At 35.4% G+C, this 25,152-nt stretch overlaps 1 protein-coding gene across 1 annotated transcript in view; it reads right to left on the bottom strand.

Annotated features, from left to right (window-relative positions):
• SNTG2 (syntrophin gamma 2) overlaps positions 1 to 20,277 on the bottom strand; it is a 126,212-nt gene extending 105,935 nt beyond the window's left edge. The window contains exons 1-4 of the mRNA XM_085542617.1: positions 20,167 to 20,277; positions 8,425 to 8,562; positions 2,137 to 2,193; positions 1,986 to 2,043 (exon numbers count right to left, since the gene is read on the bottom strand). Coding sequence (XP_085398743.1) covers positions 1,986 to 2,043; positions 2,137 to 2,193; positions 8,425 to 8,562; positions 20,167 to 20,277 — 364 coding nt within the window. The remainder of the gene's footprint in view (positions 1 to 1,985; positions 2,044 to 2,136; positions 2,194 to 8,424; positions 8,563 to 20,166) is intronic.
• Between the last annotated feature and the right edge of the window lie 4,875 nt (positions 20,278 to 25,152).

The following is a 25,152-nucleotide window of genomic DNA, read 5'->3' as shown; positions in this document are numbered from 1 at the left end:
TTATCAGCAAGAAAAAGACGTATGTAAGCAGCATCAGCAAAACTCACTTTTCCTCAATCATGTGAAGGAGCATAGACACTGGGAGAAAATTCATGACAGACTTAATTGTGATTAGCAATATACTGGGACGTCAGTCTCCAGTACTGAAGGACTACTTTACCTTACCCTTCAGAAATATAAAGCTAAGCTCTTAAATTGAGTTTCTGTGCAAGTTTCTGTCTTATAAAACAGTCATAATGAAAGAAAGTCAAATCAAATAGAGCAATCCATTCATTCATCTGGATGTGGGAGCCTGCTTCAGAAGGGTGGTTAGAATAGATGGTGTCTAGAGGTCCCCCTTCCAAACTCTATAATTCTGTGATTCTGTTACAAACACTGATCACAGCTGAGGGCTCTCTAAGCAAGTCAAAACTGTAAGTGAAGTATTTAATAGTACCACTGCTGCAGAATCTGGGAAATTTAAGGAGGAAAAAAATATTTCTAAATACATCAGATAGTTTAAAAGTTGTACAAGTATAAATTAAGAAACACCATCTTCATCCTATTAAACTTCCAACTTTTTGAACTATAAAATAGCATTGTATCCAAAATACTTTGCAGTGCTGCCATACAACAGTTATTAAATTTCACAAAAGGTAGCAAGTTACCAGATATTTTAGGAAAACATTTATTTATTTATTTATTTTTTCAGTAGGAAGAATTTTACTCACCTAAGTTTATCTAAATTAGTAAAATCCCTCATAGTGAAATTCTATTTTCGAATGATTTTGTATGACTTTTTTTTTTTTTTAATTCAACATATTTTTTGAAGTAGCAACTCATCTCATTGCACATCTCAAAATCCCTTTGAGATGAAGTAGTGAAGCTACTTAATCAGTTTCACCACCATTAGTACCTCATATAATGAAAATCCATTATTAATTTATTCCCATTATAAATATACAGATCCTCAGTCCAAAATGAAATTTGAGGTAAAATTGGCACTCTGACACTTGACATTTCCTCTCTTTATAACGAACATGGATATTTTTCCATATATATTTTCATATAAATACTTATATTAAAATATACATATATGTATGTATGTATATATGGGGAGAAAGAATATGAATAGAATACTTTTCTTTTCTCTTATACTTTTCTCTTTAGAAAATAATATCAGATTGTTTCCTGCAAAATTAAAGCATTAGAATCATATAATTGTGTAATGACCATGATTACAGAATCTTGAGTTGGAAGAGACCTACAGGATCATCGAGTCCAACTACTGGTTCCACAAGGGACCACCCAAAATCCAAGCCCTATGTCATCAGAATGCTCCTTCAAATCCAGTAGCTCAGTGCTGTGATCACAGCCCTGGGGAGCCCTTTCCAACTACCCTGTGACTTTTTCCTAACACTCAGCCCAACCCATCTCCTGGGACACAGCTCCACACCATTCCCTTGGGACCCGTCCCTATCACCAGAGAGCAGAACTCAGCGCTGCCCTCTGTTCCACGTGAGCAGCTGCAGCCACCATGAGGGCTCCCCTCAGCTCATAATTACCATTCCAAATCACCCTCTGTTTCCAATACCATATGACAGTGAATTACTGTGTAGGGAAAAAAATATGTTCAGCTTATTTCTTTTATCCTCTGGGTTATTTAACTTAAGTGTATCAATACATTTCCTAAGTCACAGCTTTGTTTTCAGAAATGATGTTAAAAGCTTTGTCTACTACACATCTTTCTCACTGCAGTAAAATGCACGTTTTCAGAAGCTGTTACTTACCAGGAAAATTTCGAGCTCAGTTCCTGAAGACATGGACAGATTTTAAATTCAACACAAAGAATAAGTTGAACATTTAAATAAAGTCTTAAAGACACTGTGATGCTGGAATGAGTCATAAATACGTTTTAATTTTGAGTCTACAGAACATTTGATATTAAAAAGAAATCATGTGTATTATAGTGCTATACATTTAAATAACAGAAATATATATTTTACCTGCTTGGTCTTTAAACATTTTTGATATGACGACAGGCACTTTGTGCTCAGCACCACCCTGTAAAAGACGTATATTAATAGTGAGATGACAATCAAGGCTGAAGTGAACTATTCAAACTGAAAATTAAAAGAAGACAGATATTTTTCATACCTTTATGCTTAAGCCCAAGCCACCAACTGGTTGTCTATGAAGTGTAACAGTTCTGTGCTTTAAAAAATTGCAGAAAATAATAAATTTAGGTGAAAACACAATATTTGAATAGGCACATAAGATGCTTCAAAGTGCTATCTACGTAAAAAAAAAATAAAAAAAACAATAATTTACAGTGGTGCCCTGGAATTTATATGATCAAGTTCTGTTATGAAGTATCATTCAACACTGATTTATAGGCAATTAATTAATTCCTTAACACAGAGAGTATAGCTGTTCAATGAACTCTACATGCAGAGTTTTAATATATTTTTCTACCACTGATGTGATATTCTTCCTAAAGAGATATTTTCACTTACTTTTGCTTTATTTCGACAAATTTTTTCATGAGAAAACTATTAAGAGATTTGAGATGCATGTTTTCATAGCTGATTTATCTTCTTTAGCTGCTATTAAGCTTGCACATGATATTTATTCTCGTATCTCCATCACAAATACTGATGTCTTCTAATCATTACCTTCAGTCATAAGCTATTTTTGCAGCATATGCTAAAAGACTTTTTGTGATCGTCTGCCTTATTTTCTTGTATTTCATGTTTAAGTGCATAAAGAAGATAAATGTTTATTGATATTTTTCTATAGCAGCCTATCTTACGGTTAATAGTACACTGAATCTGATGTTTCATTTATGTGCAAATCATGGTGACTGACAACACAATAGTGCCAGTTCATCCACTGACAATAATTACTGAGTTTACAAGAACTTTTTTGCAACATACTGAACAATAGTACATATAATTATATCTTACAAGATCTGTAATGGCAGATTCTGAATGTGTAAAATTACTTTTTTTTTTTTTTTTTTTTTGCTATTCTTTATACCAGAGTTCATATATGTATGATATCACTTTTATAATTACATCTCTTGATTACGTATTTTATGATTTCACTAAGTCAGACAAACATTAATTGAGTGAAGTTCACAAATAATTTGTTTTTGTTTATTTTTTCCCCCCTTAACACCACCTTGCCAGAATGAGGTTTATGAGGTTTATTTTAATTCAGGGAGGAAGGGAATCTTGTGCATGATTTCAGTTTCATTTTAGGAATGTAAAATAAATGTAAACATTCTTGCAGTGAAAAAGACCCTCTCAAGGAAGAGATGTAAAAGAAAAGTAAAAATAAGAAAAATAGTAAGAAAAGTAAAATAGGCTAGATAACCAGCACAGTGAACACACTGTGCTAAAGTGTGCTTAGGACTCAAAACTAATAAGCCAACTACTAAAATTTTCATGGATTTAAGAGTTTGAATTAGTGACTAGGATAACAGTGACATGAAGAGAGGCAACAGGAATATGAAATATAACACTGATAACAGACTTTGCTTAGTTTCAGATCAAATCTTGTGAGCACATAGCATGATAACAAAAAGCAGGTCTCTATCAGTTACTGTTCCATGGAGCCTCACAAGACTGGACTAAATACTTGCCCTACTCTTTAGTAGCATAGTGAAAACTTCCACAGTTGAAAAACTACTCTGTAATGGCAACTGCTATGCACTTATTATTCGATATTTATGCTGTGGTGATCCCTAAAAGGGAAGAGTTCAAAAGTTAGGAAGCTTGCTGGAAGGTAAAATAAAGGGGCGCAGCTTAGAAAATTAAAATTTCAGAGGCAGCATGAGGAGTTCTTAAGGTTTCCACATTAGAAGCAGAGAGCTACTGAATAGCACTTATTAGAAAGGCTTAACTAAGCAAAAAGGGAAACAACATGTCTAAGCAGGAGTCTGAAAGGTTATTAGATGAAAAGAGTGGTGGACATCATCTTCAAACAAAGTCAGGAATATAAATAAAGTAAATGTGCACATGCTGCACCAGAAAGGAGAAATTCAAAAGCTCACAAAAAGAATTACAATTAATAATAAATCTTCAAATCTACCAGGAGCAAGAGGTCTGCCAGAGAAATCACAGGGCTGATTTATGATCAAGATTTAAAAGGTATACTCAGAGGAAGGGAAGATAAAATAACACTTTTCATTAGGGCTTTGTGTAAAAGAGACAAGAAAAGTTCCTCCAGCATTCATTGTAGTATAAAGGATGTATGGACCTGAATTTGTAATCATTTTAGAAGCAAAGTGACTAAATAGCAGTACCAAATCACCAGGGTTTGATAGCATTCACCCTAGTCTTGAAGGAACTCGTGGATTAAACAAAGTATATAATCACAGAAGACCCTGAGTTGAAGAATAGCGGTACAATTCCTTCCCTAATCAGCAGGCCACATTTTTGTCGAGGCCAGGATGATGTTGGCTTTCTCAGCTGGCTCATGTTACCTCGAGTTTTGTATGGAGATGAAGCAAATCTTTTCACATGCTAGCTGAGATATGAGACGGTTGCTGAGAATTCTTAATAAATATAGTATAATAAGATATTTTTATCAGTTTATCTTATTATAACTGTTTCTATTACTGTAGATCAAAGTCTTGGAGTAAAATGAAGTCACTCATTTGAGTTTCAAAGCCTGCCAACCTAAAGAAGGATTATATAGAAAACAGAATCAGATTGCTTTCAGAGATGCACAACAAACAGATGAGAGGCACATCCCTATTTGAAGCTATAAAAAATTCCAGTTGAGCATGATTGTAAAGAATATCACAGCAAAAATGGTTATGCATTAAAAGAGATTGCCCAGAGAGGTGGTGGACATTCCATCTGCACTAGAATAGACAAAGCCCTCAGTAACTTACCTGAGTAGTTAAACCTGCAAACCTGCACTGAACAGTGGGTTGAATCAGATGACCTTGAGAGGCTCCTCCAATCCAAATAACTCTGTGACTGACATATACAGATGATATATATACAGATGACAATACAGATGATAATAAAAGTCTGGATTTTCAGAGCTACTAATAACATATACTGAAACCAATGGTAAGATATGTTTATGCTTCATTTTCCCTACTTCCTATAACAGGAATTAACAGTTGTTCTTTATTTGAATTGATTTCATTTACCTTCATTTTGTGCAATATGAAATATGTTGGTTGATGATATAATAAAGATGAACAGCAGAGTTGGCATCCAACAATATCTAACATACCATAACTGGAAATGCTCACGTTCAATTGTAGTCATATTTTTTTCTTCTAGCACCTGAAGACTTTAAACTGCTGATCTAATCCTCACAATGTATACGATAGCAACTTAATGGTACTTACAGTCTGCCATGTCCCCATGTACAATAGATTAACTGAAATTTTAATAAAGGACACAACTGTAGTAACATCAGTGTTGTGTTGCCTTTCCTTCTGTCTTGCTGGTATGTTAACTTACTGGCTGGACTCTTTCCACATCTCAAGCGGATACTATTTTTCAGGCACATCCACAGATTGCTTTGAATCCCTGTGCCATTACACTTAGAATTTATTTTGTGATACTAACTCTTAACACTCTTCTTAAAATGACAGCAACAGAAGCTTATGATCTTTCATAATAAAAAGTCCTAAGAAATAGCTTGATTGTTATCTTGCAGATATCTAGGTCAGCTTTACAACACATGAAAACAAATAACAAATAGTTAAATAATGCATTTTCTCTATACAAATGATCTTAGTTTCAAAAGGAAGAGTATTCCTTTAATCATCCACTGGATGTTTCAAAATATAGATAAAAATTTAAATATTAGCTGATTTTAGAAGCAATTTTAAAATTATTTTGGATGTATAAGCATACTAGTAGTAGCAGAACAGACGCTGGGCAAACAGAGTAGTAATAGTAGTTACCTAGACAGAAACACAACGTGGCTAAAGTTTATTTTTTAAGACCTTAATGCCTTTTCTCCAAAGCCTTGCTAAAATAACTTTTTTTTTTTTTTTTTCCTGTGCCCTTATTAGCATCCAAGTTATAATGGAAAAGAGTCATAGCAGTTAACTGGGAATTGAAACAGCACCTAATGCATTCTAGTTTTTTAATTAAAAATAAAAAATCAAGTTTTACTCCCTGATGGAATGGAATGGTTCAGCTTGAAGAGATCTTATTCGTCTACACTACTTCACTCTGCCCAATTCTAGCTAAGAGAGGACTTACAAAGCTGGGAAACGTAAAACACAAAGGTTTCTATCATTCTAATCCTTTTTCCACACATAACTTTTTGAAGACTTCTCTTCCTACTGAAAACCTGCCTGACCACTGATCGAGTCGGAGGCAATTTAGCTCTGTGAGAGGGACTAGTTGCAGTAAAAAGCCAGATGCAATTATTTATTTTATACATTTTTTTTTTTAACTTTGCAAGTGGAATTAGAGCAGAAAAAAAAGAGACAAAAACAAAATGCAAATTAAAAGAAAACAATGCTTATGAAAGGAAGAGATTAATAATACTGTGAGGTCAAAACAGGAAAAGGATAGACAGAGTAGTAAGGAAGGGGAAATGAGGTACCATGAATATGTAGGAAATTAATTTTTACACATTAAATGACAAAAAAGTTATTAAAAAATCATACTATTCAGAAATATCATATTATGAGAAGTATAAAAAAGGAATGCCTCTCTGTTTCTCCTTTAACTGAAAATAGATCTTATTGTGGCACTCATTTAATTGATAATTGATTCCTCTCTGTAAGTGTAATCAGCTGTCTTTACACTATTTTCTTCTATACATGTCTGGAATTCCAGAAAGCATATTCCTCACTCTCTCAATACTCTACTTCCAAGTAAAATGATAAAACACAAGCCCTACAATTGCTCATCAAAGATAAAGTTTTCTCTGTGCATACAGATAGTACCTAAATGAAAGTGAGATGGCAAAAAAAAGAAAAGACCAAGATTACACCAGTAAAAGATGGGTATTCTACAGAGATAGCCTTTTATCTGTACACACAGTGTAACATCCTTTGGAATAATCTGCACTGCTGAAAGTCCAAACCACCAAGGTAGCACCTGTGATAACCGACACCTTTGCCAACCCTCAGCATTCAGAAATGCATAGAGCCAGCAGTCAAGCATCTGCAAACCCTGTCCTCAATAATCTTCAAGGTCAATGAATCTATAAGCAAAAGAAGGAGTGGAAGCAAATATGTCAAATGCCTCCCATGAATGGTTGTCTCACAATACTGGCAGGTGAAAAAATGTATTAACATAAGTACATAAAGAGCTTTCTTCTTCAATTTATTCATGTATATAACTCACTTAAGGAGAAATATTTTGGTTTTAGGGTAACTTTTCTGCATTCTTCCTACATGTTCAAGATCACACCAGAAAGAAGACAAGCACTTTACTTCTACTTTTGCTGCAGAGGCACTATTATGATAAATGGTCATGTCCAAATAAATATTAACTACAAGTAACTAAGAAATAATAAGTTTAGAAAGGAGAATAAATCAGTAAGAAAAAATGATTGTGCCTGCTATGGGATTGACTTTCAAGTTAGAGTTTTCCATTAATATTTTGAATCATACATAGGAGAGATGAAAATTATTTTCTTGAGCCACTTGAAATATAAAGCATTTATCTCTTCTGAATTTAGCATGTGTAGCTGTAAATTTGAAACTTCAGAGTTACCAAAAATATCACTAAAGAACTACCAGATATTTCAGCCCGATTTCAAATTCTGCTTTTGAGCTCCCAAGTAATTCATATACTGTAAAACACACAGTGCTTATCTTAACTGGCCTTTATTTGAAATGCTAATTTTCAAAAAGATTTTTATTTGATTAGGTATAATATGGAAAAAGCAAATATTAAGTTATGACTTAATTTCTATGCATTAAAGTTTGAGAAAGATAGCCTGCATTGAACTAACCCTTTCAGAGCCTGTCTTCCTGTCCTGTCTTCCATATGAAACACTATTTAGGGCATCCACAAAACACAGAAGTAAAGTGTATTAAATAGGAATCAACACAAATCTTGATACTTCTAAGTGAAGATTTGGATTAACCATTCCTTCCCTTTCTTTTTATGAATGGTCAATGAGTGACGATAAATACAAACACAAGTTTGATACAACTTTTCCTCAGATACAGTCAGCCTGTGATGATTCATTCAAGAATTAGCCAGACTGGGCAAGACAGAATTTCAAATCCATTTACATGAATGAAAGTTTAAACACAAGGCATTTAAATACCATTGGCACAATGATATACACTTAGATGCACAGACACAATATATTGCAGCCATGTGACACATTACATACTTCTATTACTCAATAAATTCTCTTGTGCTCCAATACCATGAATTGATCACTGTGGAAAACGTTAAAGTGCAGTCGAAAGCACAGAGATATAGAAGCACTTACATTTGCACTGCGATCACTTCCACTAACACAGACGACATCTTGTTTTTGAATTGCTAATACCTCTTTTGTGAGCTTCAGTCGGATGTCATAAGCATTTTCAGATACTTCATCATACAACAAAGCAATACCAGTTTTAGTCTGTAAAAGCAAGATACAGAAACAAAAAATTAAAAATATTAATATTTCTCATTGATAATTAATAACTTGTATCCCATTTGATGCACAAAAGGCACATAAATAAACGTTGTATAAACAAAGTGGAAAACTGGTCTGCTATTCAGGCTCCAAATGGATTAGACATACAAAGCCTCTTCTATGCTGTAAAAAGCAGGCTAAATTGTATTTGAAGTAAGCATTAAAACACAAAAAGAAATCATACTTCCTTGTACTTTTTCACAGAGAGGTATCACTGTTGAAGTATGTTCTTTTTGTCTTCAAATGTATGAACTGCTCTGAAACTGCACTATAAGCAGATAGACAATGTACGTATAAATCTATGTGAATGCATTTTTCTGTTCAATAAAGAAGTGCAATATTGTTTCGGACTCAGAGGTTTCCCTTCCACTGTGTCAAGGATCTATCACAAATGTTGTTTTTATGATAAAGAATTCTATTACAACTCAAAACTAGGTTTTCATCTCATAAAACACGCAAATATACATACTCTAATCACAAATACTGGTGTCAAAGGACTTCAGTTTGCTCAGGCCAAGCTGGATGTGCATTGCTGAAATTAACACTGGACTAGTAAACTCTCATAACAGTCAAATATTTTGGTCTCAAAGTTTTTCTCCATGAGAGCAAACAAAATCGATTTCAATCTTTGGTATGTTCACTTATCTGCAAATTTCCCATTACTTTTCAGTTAGCTATTTTCTTAAAGAAAAACTGGGGAAGTAGCACCATTTAAAGCTATTTGTTAAGAAAGGAGACTGGTGCAATTTCATAGCATTGCAGTAATTTCACAGAAGTGGAAAAGCAACACACCTGTTTTGAAATGTATTATCATATTTAAGAATAATATTTATTAATTTATGAGGTGTATAACAATATCATCACATCGCTGCACCTCTATGCAACTGACAAACACTCATACATAATTTAAAGTTTAGTTGCAAGATTTGTTTTCAAAGGACTGTTCTAAATCAAGCCTACAAATTTTATTAAATAGATTTCATAAAAGAACAGAGTAATGGAATTAAAGAAGAAATGTGCCTTGTACCCTGTATACTTTCAAACAAAGGAATTTAAAATCAAACATGGAACATTATCTTTATAATAATATTTTCATTTTTCTATAAAATTAGGGGAAAACTCTGCAGTGATCATTAGTAAAAAGCTTTCACTCTGTGAAGTCAGTTTAAACTTAAGGCACTTAAATTCAGATACAGCATAGCTCTTTGGATAATCAAGTGTCAAAGCTTCCCTTATATTTAGTGGAAACTGAAAGCACAGCAATTATACTTACTCTTAGGTACATACATAGCAGATGTTCTATAGGGGAATATAAATTAAAACATTTGAACAGAATAGGAAAGTAAATGTTGATTTCCATACTTCAGATAGGGTTTCTAGACACTGTCCTCAAGAGAAGATGCATGAGTCTGCATACCTGCGTCCATGTGTGCACATTAACATGGAGGGGGGAAGAGGTAAAAAGAATAGTAGTACAATTGTCACACGAACTTTTAAGAAAGTCGCTATTGCATTTCTTGAAAGAAAAGTTACCGAAACTTTCTTACTTAAGTAAGTCCCAAACCTCTCAATACTACACAGAAGATAAAAACATTCTCAAGAGGGAGATTAATGCAGATGAATGCTTTTATCAGTTTTATTCTTATCTTCATCAGGCATGTCCCTAGCCAGCACGTATCTACTTTAAAGCAGTCCCTGCTGGCAGTAGTGTTTTGGGACCCTCCTCAAAATACCCTAATTCTTTTTGTATACTTTATCTACCACCTAAATCTCAGAACTGTGAATCTCGCTTCAAGATAGGCATCATCTCTAGGGCAAAACTTTGGTCTAACTGACATAAAACACTCATCTTCCCCACTTTAAATTTTATTTTGAAAAACCTTGTAAAAAAATAGGCAGAGCATAAAAGTTTTGTTGAGACATACTAGGTTTTCTACAGTAACTATTGACTTCGTTATGGTCATTTGTTTCTCAGATGGATAGAGTAGTATTTGTGAGGCTTTTCATACTAGTAATTGAAAAGTGGGAGAAAATGTTCAAAGGTAATCAATAGTTTTATGTCCTTTATGTACAACATTGCCCAATTGCACACAATACTCAAGTTGAGACAGTACATTGCAATACAGTCCCTTCCCTTGACTGGATGGAGGTGCTGTGATTGATGCACCCCAGGTCACAGTTGGCCAGTTGGCCTTTCTGCCTGTTTGGACGCACTGTAGACATGAGTTCAGCTTGCTGTTGATCAGATCTCTAAATTTCTGACTGACACAACTATCCAGTTTCCAAGCACAGCAGGTGGTAGACATTATATCTCAGAGGTATGGCTCAGAGTTGCTGCCAGACACTTGTTCATCCAATTTGAGGCCAAAGGTCAGGACTGTGGTGAAGGTACCTTCCACACTGTGCTTTGGGAAGGGTCCAAAAGCCTCATTTCCCCCTCCATGAGCACCAATGCAAGTAGCTCATCACCAGCTGCTTTCATTTCCCTTACAAACCAGCACAAGACTTGTAGCTGTGACTTCTATGCTGACAGCTCTGAGGACCCCTTGCACAAGAAATTTCTGTCTGCACCAGTAGTCCAGCCCATCAGCTTCCATGTAAATTGGAAGACACATATCTTACAGCAGTTTGAATATAAATATTTTAACTGAAAGAAAAAAAAAATGAAGAAAAAACTAAATCTGGATTTCTTTCCAGTTAGAAAGCAACTATTAATGTTAATTTTTGAAAGTAAATTACTTTTAATTTCACCAAAAAAACCTTTCTATCTCAAATAATAAACAAGCAAACTAACTTTACAGATAGTAAATTAGTACAGCCTAATTTTTAAGAGGTATTTGAAACATATGCATTTGTTTTCAGCTCCTACTTCAAATAAATCAACTTCAAGCCAAACATACAAAAAATAAAAGCAAAAGAAAAAACTCACATTCAATAGGCTCTACAAATACCTAGCAAGGATATTTATTCTTGCCTCACTTTTTAAAAATCCTCTTAAGCATTTCATTTATGACACTATGCATTTTTATTAGAGCTCTAACACCATATCATAGTTTCATACTGACAACAAGCACTGCTCCTAATTAATGGAGATCACAAATTCTTGATAATCCATTTTGAAGCATTGATTTACATACACTCAAAAGCCAATGGAATATATCTTATGGATATCAGTGATCCTAGGTAGGTCAATTAAGGATAAAGTTATTGAATTACAATATATTGTAACTTTGCAATGCAAGGTACTTAACAGGTATATAAAATAAGAGTCAGAATTTGAAATAAAAAAGGTCAAGAGTAAATAGTTGAGTACATTTTTCCTAAAAGCACACTTGTATCTGAAATATCCATCTTGAAAATTAAACCTTTTCATAAAGTCTTCTTTTTTTAATGTCTGCATTTATTAATGACAATATTATGGATTTACATATCACTACATATAGTTGGAAAAATTATATTAGTCTTAGTAGCTGACAGTAGATTTTAACAGTGATATTACAGTAACTTCTAGCAGAATTTCTCCTAAATATGTGTAGCATGCGGAAACCTACAAGTAAGAACGTTAGCTCAAAATAGAACCAGTTTGAAAAGATATTGAAAATAAAATCTACTCTGCTGTTTAAATCACATACTGTCCACAAGAAAAGCTCTGTTAAAAATTACCTTAGGGGCAGATTATTGGGATTTTCTGTTAATGACATTAGCTGTGCAAGAAAAGTGATTAACAGCTGGCTCTCAATCTCTGTGATCTTAATCATTAGAAAGTAAAGCCATAATGTCTTGTTTAATTACTGCAAGCACAGTGTGTCACCAGCTAATTAGGTATGATTGATTATTGTCATCTTCATACACCCCTGAAAATATGAGACACAAATATTTGAATCCTATCATACATATTTGGAGAATGAACTCTCAGAATGTCACATGGAACAAAAATTAACTGATTAAAAATAAAAATTCTAGTCAATACTAAATAATAGTATCACTCAGTTGAATATGCTAGAATATAACTTCTCTTCCATAAAACAGCAAAGGCACAAACTATTAAAAACTGTCTAATTTTATTTTGATCTAGATTATATCTTCAAAGAATTTACTTGCTTATTACTAAGCCTTACTTTTCTCACAAGTGGATAGTACCACAGAGTTAAATAGCCTAAGAATATAAAGATCTTCCTATTCTTGCAGCACATTTTTACTAGCTAAGAAAACAAAGCATAACATTCACAGTTCAAACTAAATCATTTAGCAACAGATCAGAAAGGTGAAAAGAAAATAATTTTTGAATAGTATTTAAGAAAGATAAATTTCATCATTACTATTAGAAGTACCATTCAGCCTACCATAGCAGGATGTCAGCTAATAAACAAATGTTCCTGTTGAAATATTAAAAGGTAAATGAAGACCATATTTTCTTATAATATACAATTAGGAGTATAATTCAAAGTGACTCACTCTCTTTTCTTATTCTAGACTGCATATTGTCAGATTCATTTGGTCTTCCTCCTCCTTAACTCTGTTGCAGCTCTACCACACTCCTTATTTTTAAAGCTCTACCATCACATTCTTTCCTTCCATTTAACTATGTTGACCTGTTCTGCCAAGAACAGCTAATCTTAAAATCATAGTCTTCTAAGATCATCTGACAACCCATCACACCATCAGGCCCTATAAACCACATTTGACCTCATTTTCAACATCTTTAAGAGACAGTGACTCGCATCACCTCCCTGGGCTGCCTATTCCAATCACTGCTCATTTGGAAAGCTTTCATAATATTCAACTTGAAATCTCCACTGGTGGAACTTAAGGCTGTTACACTTCACTCTATCACAGTTACCTGGGAAAAGAGGCCAGGACTCAGAATGTTACAACTTTCTTTCAGGCAGCTGTAGAGAATTATCCGTTCTCCTCCAAGCCTCCCCTTCTCCAGACTGAAAAATCCCAGTTCCCTCAGCCACTCCTTGTTAGACTTATGTATGCTTCAGACCCTTCACAGCTTTGTGGTTCTTCCAGGGCCTCAATGTCTTTCTTGTAGCAAGGGGCTCAAAACTGAACACAGCCTCATCAGGGCATTATTCCCCTGTATGATCTTGTACAGGGGGATGATCACTTCTCTGCTTTTGCTGACTATGCTATTTCTGAGACAAGCTGGGTGCCATTGGCTTTCTTGAGGACCTGGGCACACTGCTGACTCATATTCAGCCAGCTATCAACTAACAGCCTCCAATTATTTTCTTCCATGCAGTCTTCCATCCATTCTGCCCAAAGCCCATTACATTTCCTGAGATTGTTGTAGCCGAAGCGCAGAACATGACATTTGGTCAGAGCTCCTAAAAATAGCATCAGCCCATTGATCCGGACTATCCAGATCCCTCTTTAGTGTGTTCCTACTCTCAAGGAGATAAACAAGTTATTTACCTAGCTAAGCAAAGATACACCTAACTGCTTAATTTCTGAATAAGGTGATGTAAATGCTTCTGGTGGTGTAAATGCTTCTAGTCTCTTTCTAAATTTAAGGTGGTAAGATGTGGTTTAATCACCCTACTGCCAATTATGATACAGAAAAAAATAAATAAATAAAAAATCACCTTTATTCATAACTTCCCAGTACTATGTTGGCTTCTAGAAATATAGAACATATCAAGATTTAGGTTAGGAGTAATCATAAGGATTTGGAGAATTCCTAAGTATTAAAGAAAGTCCAATGAAAAACTTTTTCTTTCAACTGCAGTTATTGTTTTTACTGGCCAGTAGCACAAATAAACCCAGTGACTGGAACCAAGAATCCTGTCAGTCATGCATTTAGCCGCTAGCCTTAAAAGTAATGAGACAGTTAAGTTCTGTGTTTTGTCCAAATACTTAACAATATGTTTACCCTCTTCCTTATCTCCAGTTCTCAAATGGAACTGTGGAGAACAGTAACTCTTTAAAACTTTTCATATTTAGCAGACAAAGCAACAAAAGTATACCAAACTGGTTGAAATGTTGAATATAAGGGATAACATCAACGAGAAAACAGTGATTCAGTGATTTGTTTACTAAAATTTAGGACAAAATACAGAACTTAGGGACATTACAGAGGAAAAAAACCAAAGGCTACACAGCACGAAAACTGCATCAGATTTATAACCCCTTCTGAAAAGTAATGAAACTGGCAGAGAATGTCCAAGAAAGATGAGAGCTAGGTAGGAAAATGAGAAAGTCCCCAGAACCAACCCTTTAGATAGAAATTCATGCTGTAGTACCTAGAGAACTTCTATTAAAAAGTGGAGAAAACTCTCATTTATAAGCTGTCTGCATATCTATGCCATGAAAAATGTAAGAGGAATAGTCTGTTTATACCTAAATCATGGAACAACATGATTTCCAGCAGCAAGAGTGCTCTACCAAATAAAACTATAGAATCAGAACACATGTATAAAAGCAGAAAAAAATTACTGGAAAATATAAAATTATGCCACTAATCCTAACAACAGGAGCAGCTGAAGGGAATTGTTTGATTATAGTTGAATATTTTAAGGCTTTTTACAGATTATTTACCAAAAAAAAAAAAAAAAAAAAAAAGTATAGCAAATTCCAGTATTTGCTTTTTATTCCTAGTCCCTCTAGTGTCAGCTGTCATTCACTGATCCTTGCTGATCCTTGCCCCGCAGGACACAATGAAATGGCACAATGCATGGCTGACACTGCAGGCAGAACCTTCACTGCCACAGCTGAGACACAGGACCACTTGTGCATTGCTACAGACCAGGAAGAGATGGCTGAGTTAGCTCATGCTTTAGCCAGAATCACATGGGCAAGCACCCAGCTGGCCCTGCAAGCAATACAGCATGAAGAGTACAAAAATACTATTGGAAATAGCAAATTCTCAGCTACAAAACACTGTTTTTAAACAGGGTTACCATCATTAGATATGCACTGTTGCTGTAAATGAACAAGAGCATGCATGCTGCACTCATACAAATCTACATCAGCAGAGGTGACCCACAGTCACCATTACTGAAACACACCATCCACCACCTCACTGTGCTCACACCCACTGTTTGGTTTCCATAAACATTCAGAAAGCATCAGTGAATGTGAATGAGTGCCATTTCTTCTTCATGGAGGGATGTCAGTGACACATCTTTGCTTCATATGCACTTCCACGTCAAACACCACTTTATCAGACTGCCCTCTATTGCCATCAGCAACAAAATTTGATGGAACAGTGGCAGTAAGATTCAACCTCCACTGCCATACCATCAACATCCAACTAACATTATATGCCAACATAGTATAATAAGAGGCATTACTTTCAGAGTACCACTCATACATATACACTATATAACTTTAATATAGGGATACACTTTAAACAGATAGAAAGATATAGTATAGGTATATTTTATAGTACAGTATAGACATAGATACATAATGCAAATAAATTGAGAAAACAAGCAGAAAGATGAGTTCAGAATTTACAAGCAAGTTTCAAGGAATAACATTTCTACATCAGAATTAATTCATTATATTAGAGTAATAGCTTTGTATTGAATGAACTTGAATCACTTCAGCAAAGAGAAACAATTTGAAAACTTTAATAGAAATATGAAACATCATGTTGATAAAGGACTGGAGAAGAGCCTGATTCTCAGAAGTATTTTGTTTCAGAAAACTGCATCCCAAGCCAGAGATCCTGTCATTCTGAGGAGTCAAAAGAATATTCTAAAGTATCACAGAAACCCAAAACGTCCGAGCCAAGCCATTCTATGATTCCATGACAAAGGAGGAATAAATGCCACTTATGAAAATCAACTCTGTGCAAATGTAGATAAATAAGCAGTGAAATTAATGTGCTTCTTTCTATGTTTATGTTAGGTTTGGCTTAATCACAGAACACAGATCACAACTGTATCCCAACGAGAAGCCAAATCCATGTTCAAACTGTTTTGTAAATACCTGATTCTGAACTTTATTTATAATAAGCTTCTCTTCAAATGGCAGATCTTACCACTCCTCTAAGTATGAGACTTTAGCATTTTGAGATTCAGATGTGAGAAGAAAAAACAAAAGCTACAAAAAGAGAAAATGTCAAATCCCTCAGAACTTAATCCTATCTGCATTCTTGCTACTTGTGAAAGAGTCAACCTATCTTTGTTATTTTCCTTTCACATTTGAATGAGTGAAATAACAACATTCAGAGGAAGCATTTTCAGTCTTTAGATATCATAAAAACCACAGGATAATTAAATGCACTTATAGCTGTTTTATTTTCATTTTTGTCTTTTCTTTTAAAACAATGTCTCTCTCACACACAAATAAATTGTATTCTTTAAGACAATAGTAGAAAAGTTAGGCTCTTAGCGATTCCTAGGAAAGCCAGAATAGCAAAGACTTGATGAAAAAGAGCTTGCAGTGTGTCAGTACAAAAGTACTCAGCAGTATTCAGCATAAAGACAGCCTGTCTATGTAGATGCCATTTCATTGACCAAGAGACTGTGCTATTGCTCTAGAAACCTGTGGAAATTAATTTCAAAAGCACATTCACCTGAAGCAAGTCATGATCAAAAATACTGCATACTCAAATATTGCATAATACTCATATTCAAGCAAATAAGGAATGAGAATATGATCTTCTTTGAGGTTTTTTTTATTTTTTTTAATTTTTATTTATTTATTTATTTATTTATAGTTCTTAACAAGTGTAATAGCCATGTATATTGCTTGTGTGTTCTACTTTTTTCCCCACTGCCACAAAACAGACCAAAAAAATGAAATATAAAAATTAACTTAGTGAGACATTTGCCTCTGATGATCTCTGTTTTAAAGCACTGAACAATTGGAAATAATACAGGCATAGTCATTTCCTGACAGGTAGGGATAAAGTGAGTTCCAGTTTTTCCAGTTAGCTCCCTTAAAGTGGTTTTGGTAAAAATATCAGCAGTACCATAAAGTCATGTCAGTACCTTAACAGAACTACTGCCAAATTATCCCAATGCTATTTCATAGTGGAAGCATTAGTGAGATACATCAATGTACCCACAAGTATTTTGATGATAGGACAGACTGAATAACCTTGTGTCATTTATGTTTGAAGAATATGAAAGGCTAGGACTGGGAAAAAGTATATGCTCTTAAACTACCAAAATTTTCATGGTTTTATGCAAGTATAAAAGTAAGTTTTGCAGGACAAGATACAAGCGTTTGTGAAGGAAGACAGGAAAATAAAAGTATGAGTGTGGAAAGACAGAGAAGTTTTCTTGGCATGACAAGATTTTGGTATTCTGAGAAGTACAGAATACTTATATACTTACAGAATATTTATAACAAAATAATAACAGAAGAAAAAGAAGGCCAACAAGAGAAATCAACAGCAATAACAGGGAAAGAGAGAAATCTAAAATTGAAGTATTAGAAAAAGTGTAAAAAAGGCAAATTAAAACATTGCATGTTTTTGAAGTAAGTAGTTGCCATCTTCATCTTTTGCAGGAACAAGCGACCCAGGATACTAATCCATAAGAGAATTTGACAAGTTTACTCAGAATTGATGTTAAAAATCTGTGCAAAAAATGTTAACAATTTACAAAATGTACTTTGCAATAGTGTTATCCAAATCAACAAGCCTAGCTAAATAGCAAGCCTACAAAACACAGCTGGTAGTAAGCAACATCCTGCCAGTGGTGAACTGGTGCTTCTCCAGCTGAAAGAAGGTTCACTAGCATGAGTGCTAATGGAAAACATGCCATGACTTCCTACAGCATTCTTAGTGCGTGCCATTGCACAGATGCACCAGTCACCCTAAGGATCTTGGTTGAAGGAGTGGCACAGCAAAACATTATGGACTGACAACAGCCCCTGTTCCCTGTTCATTGTCTTGTTTGTTATCAATAGGCAAAAAATTACACCAGCCTCCCTATGCTGAGTCTCTTTTGCTATATTTTGCCATGACAGTAATTGGAGAGTGATATCCCTGTACTTCAACTTGTCAAAATGTCAAAGGCTTACTTCAGCCTTCAATATCTTCCTCATATTTTAGTGCCACAGGTATGCACAACATCCGTGTTCAGATGATTAGCACTGATTTAACGGCCCTTTAAAAATCCTGGGAATTATCTTAATCTGAAACCAAGGTAACAAGTTTCCTCTTGTAAAAAAGAAAGCATTCTAGCATAAATGGTCCACAAAACCCTAATAATTTAATCTTAGTCTCATCTTCTTTCATCAGGAAGAACTGATCAACACACAGTTTGGTGTCATCAGCAAAATTCCTGAAGATGCACTTGATCCCATCATCTATGTCATGGATAAAGATGTTAAGGAGTACCAGTCCCAAGACAGATCCTTGGTTCCTGGGAGATATGACTCATTACCAGCCTTCATCTGGAGGTATAGTGCCATTTCGCACAACCCTATGGCTGTGACCTTCCAACTAATTCCTTATCCACTGAATATTCCACACTTCAAATCCATATCTTTCCAATTTAAAGATGAGGATGAGATGGGGGACCATGTCAAAAGCCTTGCAGATGTCTAGGTAGATGATATCAGTTGCCTTTGTCCACCAGTGTCACTGCTTCATCACAGGAGGCCATCAGATTGGTCAGGCACAACCTTCCCTTGGTGAAGCTGCACTGTGCTGGCTGGCTAAGATTCTGCTCATCCCTCATGTGCATTAACTCTCAACTTCTTCCAAGACGATCTCTTCCACGATCTTACCAGGCACAGAGGTGACGCTTGTAGTTCTCCAGGTCTTCCCTTTTCCCTTTTTTATAAATGAGATTGATGTTTCACTTTTGTCCAGTCCCTGGAACTTCACCTGACCGTCACAACTTTTCAATAACCACATCAGCCAGCTCCATAAATTTGCACACATTCAGTCTAATGAAGCAGTCTCAGACTTTCTCTGCCCTTTCAGTGGAAGGGGGGCATGGTTGCTGCAGCCCATGCTGCCTCCAGTCTAAATGTCTTTAACAACCTCCTAACATATCAGTGAGAACTGGGTACAGTAGCATTTCACCTCCAGTACATCTGTCCAATATCTGAACCAGAAAGTTATCACTACAAGAGTTTTCTGGAACATTTGCTGCTCACAGTTTTGTTTGGAACTCTTCAGCCCTTATTGGTGCTTTGGGCACCAATAATGCCTCCTACATATAAGACTTGACATTTCCCCCTCCTTGGCATGTCAGCCCACTTCTCCAGATTGTGCTGTCTAAAAGGCTGCACAACCATCTAGTGCATCTACCACTCTTCACAATTCTTTTTGTCATTCACAAATCTGCTTAAGGTATGCTCTGTCTCATTATCTAAGCCATTAAGGAAGATGGCATATAGTAGTGAGCCCATTACTTATACCCTGGATACACCAGCAGCAACCAGTCTCAACATGGATTTCATGCCAATGATTATGCCCCTTGAGCATGACAATACAGAATTTTCAGTCTACTTTTCCATTTAGCTGTAAAAAATATTTGTTTTCAATGTTGACTGTAAAAGCTTCTTCTTAGTTCAGAAATGGATTCCCAGTATTTCAGTAGAAGGTAGTATTCCTTCTTGCTACATTACTTCAGAATTGTGCAGAATTCTTGCTTTCTTCAAATAGTCGTAAAGTTTGCTTCCATCAAACAGAATATAATGGACACAGTGGGCAATTTCCACCTTCTGAGTCGGCTCCATCTATGCTCTTATGAGCGAAAGAATAAACAGTCTGGCAAAACAGCTGCCTGAAGTGTCTTTTACACGCTAAGTAATCCTTAGGGCTGTCAGGTAGAATGAAAGAAACAGCAGTTGAGAAAAAGATATTACTTGGCTAAGTAGATAAGACCCAGTGGTTAAATCCTGAAAAATCACAATGGCATCTTGGTTTGTGCTAAGCAGCCTACCTCCTGTTGACTATTTTCACTGTTGGGAGTAGAACACTCTAGACTACACGGTGATTTTTCACATAGACTATGCCGTTAAGTACATGAATAAAGCAAGACTTTGGGGACTCAAGTAATACAAACTGTTCAAAATAAAACAGGATAAAATTCTGAAAAAATCTACAAAGAAAGTGAAATACTCAGATTGCCTAATTTCTCCATTCTCAATTTTTTTTAGCCAGGTGTTCCTTTATAAATTTGAACACAGAATGTTTGGAAGCAGGCCTTATATCATAAGGTACTCCCTCACTCACTGAAAATCAGACTTTAGAAACTCAGATTCTGATTTGAAGAATAACTTAGTACAGTGTAATTACTGATAAGCAGCAGCTTCAAAACCACTGATAAATAAAACTGTAGGTTCTCAAGCTACAAAAAGAACCCAAGAGTTATTAAAATTGTGTTCAAATTCTTAGTCGCATCTATATTTTGAATTAATGTTTTAATTTTTAAGGGGAGCTATCAGAATCTATTGGTGTATTAGACTGAAGGGAGAAATAATGATAAGATCTAGCAATCACTAAAAAGTTTGGGAACCTTTTTTTTTTTTTTTTTTTAAGTATACACCTTATGAAATGCAGTTCTTAGTTAAGTGAAGCATTACTAAAATTGCAGTTTCAACATTAGTTTTCTCCATTTTGTATTATGAACATTCAATATATCTTAGGGCTAGACCAGTTAATGTTTTCTCATTAGCTTCAATGTCTTTAAAGCATCAAAAATAATATGACTGTTTTAAAAAGAGATGAGTAATTACCCAGCCAAGTAGACTGAGTGTTGTATGTACTTTCTGGTACCTTAAATATGGACCAAAAGTCCTTTTTCTGCCTTTACAGAATGTAAAGAAAAAAAAAGAAAGAAGAAAGTAACTGAAAATAGCAGCCTGTTCATAAATCATAGGCCTCCCTTGCTCAGTCAGAAACACCAGTTTGGATCCTTTTCTCTTAACACCCATGTATCCTGGGTCTATCACAGACAAAGAGTTCAGAAAATGAGAACAACAAAAAAAAAAAAAAAGTTATCCCTTTTATTAGACATTTTAAGATATACTTAACAATTTACTGAAATCATCAGAAAGTGAGGAAGAGTGGTTGCTAACCCTATTGTAACTTCATTTAAAAGTCTTCCTATTTCAATTCCATTAACTGCATTTTTTTTTCCTCCAGCTTACATTTATTCAGTGGTAATTACATCATGCAGGAAATCAGAAAAACTTCTGGAGGCTAGAGGATGTGTAATGCAATCAATGCAAGCCCACTTGTAACATCTTAGCCATAACTAGAAGCATAAATGTACAGTTCTATAGATTGTCACTGAATTACACAAAGGTATTAATAATCAGTGTTTTCTTAATCCTGATGTAATTATTCCTTTCATATTGAAGCTTCAAACAATTATCCTGCACTAAATAGGGGGCAATATGTGTTGAGAACCTATACTTAGAGATTAATGACCCAAAACTAAAATTTCTAATGTACAAAGGAGGAGAAAAATACAGTAATCATTATCACCAAACAACTGTTTCAGGAACATAGTAAATGATATGAAGCCCTGTTAATCAAATGTTAATTCCTGATCTACAGCTTTACATGCATCTTGATGTTTTACTGTTAGCACTTGCTAATATCACTAGAAATAAATTGGATGTTTATAAAACATTTCATAGTTCTAAATTTAATATTGTATTTGCTTATACAACTTCCTAATTCAAAGACAGAGAAATCATAAAGTCAAATACCATAATCCATCCTAGCCTTCCAGCCCCGGCTCTGTCAGCCATCCCTTGCATTATTTATTTGGCCCTCCTCTGGATGCACTCCAACAGGTCCATGTCTCTCCTGTGAGGATTCCACATCTGGACACTGTACTCCAGGTGAGGCATCGCCAGCACAGAGCAGAAGGGCAGGATCACTTCCCTTGATTGCTAACCATGGTTCTCTTTTGATGCAATGCAGGACATGTTGTCTTTCTGAGCTGTGCACAGGCTTATGTCCAGCCAGGAATACACCAGTGCCACCACATCCTTTTTGTCAGGGTTGTGCTCAATCCTTTCACCCCCCAACTCGCATTGGTAGTGGATGTTGTCTATATCCAGGTGCAAGACATTGCACTTGGTTTAGTTGACTCTCATAGGTTCTCCTGGGCCCACTGCTTAAGTTTGTCTAGGTCCCTCTGAATGGCATCCCTCAGGTACGTCCACTAGACCACACAGGTTCTGGCATCATTCTCTCTACAGCAATTATACTGCCTCTAGTCCTCTGGTTTCTTACAGGTTTCTTGGTTTTGTCTTTTTGTTGTTGTTGTTGTTGTTGTTGTTTGTTTGTTTGTTTTTGACATCCAGGAAAAACAATACACTTTTGCGTGCTTGTTTGGTATTGGTATCTTTCTATAGCCTTATTCTCATACACTGTGTGGTAGTGAGGGGAAAAAGAAAAAAAAAAAAAAAAAAGAAAAAAGAAGAAGAAAAAAAGAGATACAGAGATAAGGAAAAAAATTGGTCCATATAAAACAGTAATACAGTCTATAACCAGAGAAGACCAGTTTCTTGACAGACAAGAAGATAGAAACAATGTGTATGGGACTAAAAATCCAACTAGCTTTTTTTTTTTTTTTTTTCCCTCTTCTGTGACAAAATCTACAAAGCAGGTAAGTGTATCAAGCACAGGCCTGTAAAAGTAATTCCTCTTTGCCTTCAAAAACAGAAGGATAATGATAATAAAGACTTCATACAGCAATGTAACAATGGTTAAAGGAACCATAAGAGATTACCCCAAATAAGATTCCTCTATATGAAAGAGGGAAAAGCTAACACAGACAAAAACACAGAAAACAAAAACTACTCTTGTTTTGAATTCCAACACTTCAGAATATCTTTCTCTTTCGTTTGGACTGAGAGACATGCAGGGAATCTGATTTACAGTCCAACTTGTAGTATCTGTATTCCGTCACGCTGTTTGCTAGCACCCCCACAATTACTTTTACACTGCATTTAGGCAGCTACTAATTCTAAGCCAAAAACTTCCTTGTTCACAGAACTCAACTTTTAGTAGAAAAGCAGGAAAGAAAGGACAGAAGCTTCATGTAAATTCAATAATGGTTTTAAGATAGGGAGAAGAAAGCCATCTCAGGTCAGCCACATAATAAATCCCTCAAGAGCTCCTTCATTTGCCTCTCTCCCTATGTAACTGCTTCCACATCATGTAAAGCACATCAGTGCAATTGGTACCCACATACAAAAGCCTCACATCTGTGAAAAGCCTTTACAGGTCTTCATGAAGTACTGGACTGAAGCCCAGATCAGAGGTACAAAAGGAATAGGAAAGCACAGCACATCAGCTACCTGGATAGTTGAATTTCAGCCAGCACTCTTAGGGATTTATTTCAGTAGTTTAATTATAACACAAAAATAGCTTATTGGTGTGGGGGTCAGACTGTAGATCACACTATGAGCTCACAAGTGTATATTAAATCATTAATTGATTAATTTTAAAACAAAGACAATATCGTAAGTTTTACGTAACACTTAGTAAGGCTAGGTTTTGCAATCAAGAAGAAATCTTTACATATTCATCACAGATAGAAAAATTTACCAAATGCTAATCACTGTAATTAATTGAGATTTAATGAGAGTATGCAGATGCATAATGGCTAAAATGCAGAGCTGACACTTTCCTAAAAAAAATACAACTGTTCAAGTGTGTTTTAGTGAATAGGAAAATAGACCATTATGCACACCCAAGTTTGCAGAAAAAGTAAGCAAAGACAGTGACTCAAGCCTTTGCCAAGACTTGATTCAAAAAAAAAAAAACAAAAACAGCATAGCGCTGAAGTACAGTCCTGCTGCTGAAACCAGCAAGTCACTGCACCCATTTGGTGATCCAACACCTTGTGGAGCCTGCAAGGCCCACAGGAACTTCTGTATGAGCAGGAGCCTCAGCAGACTACGGGGAGCACCAAAGGGCACATGGAGACTGCGTTACCCATGTCTTCGTAAAAAGATGGAATCACGGAATATCACAGAATGGCTTAGGCTGGAAGAGATCTTAAAGATAATCTATTTCATGTTAGTGTTGCATAACCGTGGAGTATTTAGAAATGTGTGGATCTCTGAACATTTTCTAAAGTATCCTGTGTTGAATTCTATATCTGCTATTGCTGTTACTGACTCTGAACAGAAAGTATACCAATCATCAGTTCTGTATTTATCTATCTATCATTATATATAAACAAATAGCTTCATGCTTGGCTTGATTTCAACAGTATATGAGATTTTTCCTGCAATGCACCTCCACTGAATGGAAGATACCCTATTTCTTGTCTCTGTACTCAGACAGTCTGAAAAGATAAAGACAGCCAAATAATAGTTAGACATTCTTTCATTGCTCAAACACTCAGGAGCAAACTAAGTTATGAAAGAGCAAGCTTTATAGCAGAGAACATACTCTCTAAAAAAATACAAGCAACTGAGTTGACAATAACCTATTGCAGGGCATATAGAGATCTTGTTCTCTAAGTTTGTACTTCATGGATTGTTCATAAGGTAAAGCCTGGGAGCAACAAATAGCTGAATGAACGGGGAAAGATGCTGAAATAAGCACTAGTGACAAAACACAACTGCACAGTGATATGT

Source organism: Coturnix japonica, chromosome 3 (assembly GCF_054131305.1).
Source record: "Coturnix japonica strain WE chromosome 3, WE-NBRP24, whole genome shotgun sequence".
Taxonomy (NCBI): Eukaryota; Metazoa; Chordata; class Aves; order Galliformes; family Phasianidae; genus Coturnix; species Coturnix japonica.
Note: the sequence above shows the minus strand (reverse complement) of the source record. Positions and strands in the feature narration are given on the sequence as shown.